Below are 4,138 nucleotides of genomic sequence, written 5' to 3' on the forward strand. Positions count from 1 at the left end.
GAGGTGCCTATTGCACATTTTTATTATTACAAAACATTGCATTGTACCATTCACACATATATAAATACTTAATATCATATTGCATTATAAATAGTTCGTATACTCCCTAAAAGAAACGACATGGCTGGGTCTCATCTGTATTTCTCGGCGAGCACGGCTGCGAAGGCTGACAGGTACTTGTCGATCGCTGCGTGAGCAACCGGCGTGAAGTCGTCGCCCATGTGAGCGGCCAGAGCGACGAGCATACAGTGGGAGAAAAGCTGCAGAGAGGGAGCAGGGTGGTTACTGATGAAGGACTATTCTCATCAAGTACACAGTTCAAGGGTTAACAAACATATTCAGATGTCAGTAAAAAGTTTTAAAAGTTTTATGTGCTCACACTGTTCTTGTGACTGATATGAGCCTCACTGTGTTGAGATCTGCATCCCTGGGTGACGCTCTGTCAGTGCTGTATTTACACCTTTAGATATCAGAGACTGGCCTACTATCAAAACAGCACCACTGACTTATTTTCAATTGATGAGCAGGTCCTCTGTTTACAGGAACACTGAGAACTCCCTGGTACCTTCAAGTGGCATGTCCGTGCTTCAACAGTGACCCCGTCACTTTTCTGGATTTTTCATTTTACCACTCATTTTGCTGGTGAAGTCTGTCATTTAGGACTGTTTGCACTCTTAAAGACTGTGCATCTTGTGCATAATCTCACCAGATGGTGGTGCTATTGCAGTATTTCTAACAGTCAGTCTGCTGTCCAGTAGGCTTTTTGTATATGATGCCTTAAATACATTGATATGTCTCAGGCTGCTCTTGGTCACCATTAATGTCAGGATGGTAGGATGGTATGAAAACACTTGTAGAGATGACAAATGAGTGCCAGTATTTATCTGCTAAGTGTTTGCGTTGTGTTTCCAATGGACGGTGATAGAATGTAACAGTATATTCGCTCAAACATTGTACTTAAGGTATTTGTACTTGAGTATTTCCACTTTCTGTTACTCTATACCTCCTCTAAGTATTGACAAAACCTCCAGGACATTCAGGCAGTGATTAATTGAGCCTCATTATGAGTGTGGATAATCAGCAGGGTTGATGCTGGATGGAGTTAAAGGCACCTTGAAGTTGGTGGGGTCTATCCGGAGCTGGTAGGCGTGCAAGGTCTGCAGGGGAGCCAGGCTGACGGCCAGCTGGTCGATGTCCTGGGCTCCCTCTGCTATGGCCAGAACGATCTTCTTCCCGTGATAGAGCAGGTGAGCGGAGCGAGGGCTGATGTCCAGGTGGGAGAAGTACGTCTTGGTGCCTGGGAAGGTGGCAAACATCCTGTGGAAGAGATGATGGGAAAAGTGACATTTAGATGAATGAATCAGGATTTCAACTGCAATCAACACCGGTGGAATGTAACTAAATACATGTACTAAAGTACTTAAGTACAAATTCGAGGTACTTGTACTTTTAGATATTGTGCTTTGTACTCCAAAACATTTGTCCGACAGCTTGTAAGTTCAAGTTTCAGATTACATTTAATCATAACCTTCCTGTCCAGTGGAAACCATGTTTCTCCAAACATGGAGATGTTGATTGTTTGTGATGAACTGAAGAGTCAAGTGTTCCTGGATAAACCCAGTTTTTCTGAGCTCATGAATAGTTCACTTGTTAAGAGATATGTGGTTCTCATTGGACAGCAACACAACAAACAAATGATGATCTGATAGATTATTATAGATGCATTGCTGTAGATTTAACTAAGTATATATAGTAATTAGTAAAGTAAAGTATGAAAAGTAAAGTATATAAAGTAATTAAAGGGGCTCTGGGGAACTTCTTTGTTTGTGCTGGAAGCTTGTTCTTAGTTTCTGTTTCTACCTCTAAGCTACTTCAGCTATTGCCGCTCTCTGTTAGCATCTACAGGCTTGTATAGACAACTGAGAGACACATCACGCTACAATCTGCTCATATATGGAAATCAAAAAAAGTGATTAATACTGCTAAATCACTACTTTATACATGAAGCCCCTTTAAAATATGCTCAACCTTGAACATCAACAAAGGTAAAATGCAAAATACACAGTTATATCAATCCAAAAATATCAGATATAACAGTAAAACACTGACAGGGAATATTTTACTGCACAATGACTACTTTTACTTTGGATACTTCAAATTTTGCTGATAATACTTCTTAGTATGGTACTTTTTCTTCAAGGGGCACTATGACATTTTGGAGAAGAAATTCAAACTCAGAATTTTAATGATACAATATTAGGTAATAATACAAACTCAGAAATATTTATTTTTTCCATAACTGAACTAAAGGTGGCAGGGTCCGCCACATATAAACAAAGTAAAACAGTATAAACTGTGCTGCCCTTTAAGGTCAGTTTGTTTATTCAGACATGAAAACAAAGAGAGTTTGTTTATTTAGTTTGTTTCAGCATAAACAATCAGCCAATGAAGATCTTTCTCTTCTGATTAAAATGACTTCCCCAAAACTACATAGTGCTCCTTTAAGTTAAGGGTCTAAATACTTCTTCCATCACTGGCATTAAGGCACTTTTCTGTTTGAAGTACAAACACTTTATTAATGATCAGAGAAGGTGAGACATGGAGATTGATTTTGACCACTCCTTCTGCTGCCATCACCATCATCATCATCGTAATCATCATCATCATCATCATCATCATCATCAGTGTGAACTCATTTGAACATGTCACTGATCTTGGATCGCTGCCAGCATCTAAAACACTATCTCAAGTTCAGAGTCACGCCCCAGCATGACACTCATTTAAACATCGGTAGTTTGTTCACGTTTTAAAACAAGTCCCCATCTCAGTTGTTTAGGAGCGCGCTGCAAAGCTGTTTTGCTGTGAAGCTCTAGAAATGATTTGTGGACTACGAAACTTCACCTGACTTTCCATCGGCATGAGTGGAGTTAATAATGACTGATTTTTTTCATTTTTGGGTGAACTCATCCTTTAATAAAGTGTTTATTTCTTGTCTTTTAGTTTCAATTTGTTGCAGTGTGGACATCAAGTCTCAGGTTTCCAATAACATATTGATAAAGGTTAAAAAGCATCAGTCTTTTAGTCACACATTTTGATTAAGTCATTAATAAAGGGTCACTGGGGCCTATCTTCATACGGCACGTTTATTTGCTGAGCTGAGATTAAGATCTGGTTGGAGGCCCTAAAGGTGCACTACGTAGTTTTGGGGAAGAAGAGAAAGATCTTCATTGACTGATTTTTTTTTTTATGCCTAAACAAACAAAATAAACAAACTCTCTTTGTTTTAATGACTGAGTAAACTGAATAAACAAACTGACCTTAAAGGACAACACAATTTCATACTGTTTTTCTTTGTTTATATGTGGCGGACCCTGCCACCTTTCTAGCTTCAAACAGTGTTCTGTGGACCTTATTTTCCTCTGAGGACAGCTTGATTATGCAGTTATTGAAAAAATAAATATGCATGAGTTTGTATTATTACCTCATTAATGTTGTAAACATTAAAATTCTGAGTTTGAATTTCTTCTCCAAAACTACATAGTGCTCCTTGAACATGTATAAACACACACCAGACTTGCTGCTGAACAGTCTGTAAAGTTTTTATTGTGGAAACATCTTGTGGACCTACCTAGTTAGCGCATCAGACCCGATATCTTCTGCCACAGGCATCAGTTTCGTCCATAATTCTCTAATGAGATCTTTCTCCCTCTTTGAGAGCATTGCAGCCGGAGACGTGAAACGACTTCACAGCCGAGGTCAAAGTCAGATTCACAGCAGGCGCCGTCAATATGTGTGTAAGAGGTGTCAATCAACCATTTTGAATGAACACATTAACGCAGAGACGGATGGAGAGTGAATGAGATGAAGTAATAATTCTGTCCCTGTCTGGAGAAAACGTGGTGAAATGGTGGTGTTGTTTCCCTCCTCTGTTATCGGTCTACAGCCAGGACAGGGTGGAGGCTCCACTCCACTGCGCTATCTGCTGCTTAACGTGCGTCACGCTGGTATTCCTACATCATTCATGAGGCTGCTGACCTCAAAGTGCTGCTGGACCTTTAGGTGCCACTTCTTGTTGTTTATGTTGATTTTCTTTAGCAGGTTGAAGTGCTATATCTGCTGGATGGTTGCTAAAAAGGCA

At 39.8% G+C, this 4,138-nt stretch overlaps 1 protein-coding gene across 1 annotated transcript; it reads right to left on the reverse strand.

Moving 5' to 3' along the window:
- hbae4 (hemoglobin alpha embryonic-4) lies at positions 1 to 3,929 on the reverse strand. The gene is made up of 3 exons (XM_084342685.1): positions 3,629 to 3,929; positions 1,113 to 1,317; positions 1 to 260 (listed from the first exon to the last, which is right to left on the reverse strand). The coding sequence occupies exons 1-3, from the start codon at positions 3,718 to 3,720 to the stop codon at positions 132 to 134; spliced, it is 426 nt and encodes a 141-aa protein (XP_084198811.1). The 5' UTR covers positions 3,721 to 3,929; the 3' UTR covers positions 1 to 131.
- Between the last annotated feature and the right edge of the window lie 209 nt (positions 3,930 to 4,138).

The sequence above is a fragment of the Pagrus pagrus genome, assembly GCF_965226575.1.
Source record: "Pagrus pagrus genome assembly, chromosome: 21".
Taxonomy (NCBI): domain Eukaryota; kingdom Metazoa; phylum Chordata; class Actinopteri; order Spariformes; family Sparidae; genus Pagrus; species Pagrus pagrus.

Excerpts from the sequence above, each read along its gene's own strand:
- hbae4 (XM_084342685.1), bottom strand. The coding sequence starts at position 3,720 with ATGCTCTCAAAGAGGGAGAAAGATCTCATTAGAGAATTATGGACGAAA. Across the intron at positions 1,318-3,628 it reads GGGTCTGATGCGCTAACTAG|GATGTTTGCCACCTTCCCAG; the intron begins GTAGGTCCACAA and ends TCTCTTCCACAG. Across the intron at positions 261-1,112 it reads TAGACCCCACCAACTTCAAG|CTTTTCTCCCACTGTATGCT; the intron begins GTGCCTTTAACT and ends CCCTCTCTGCAG.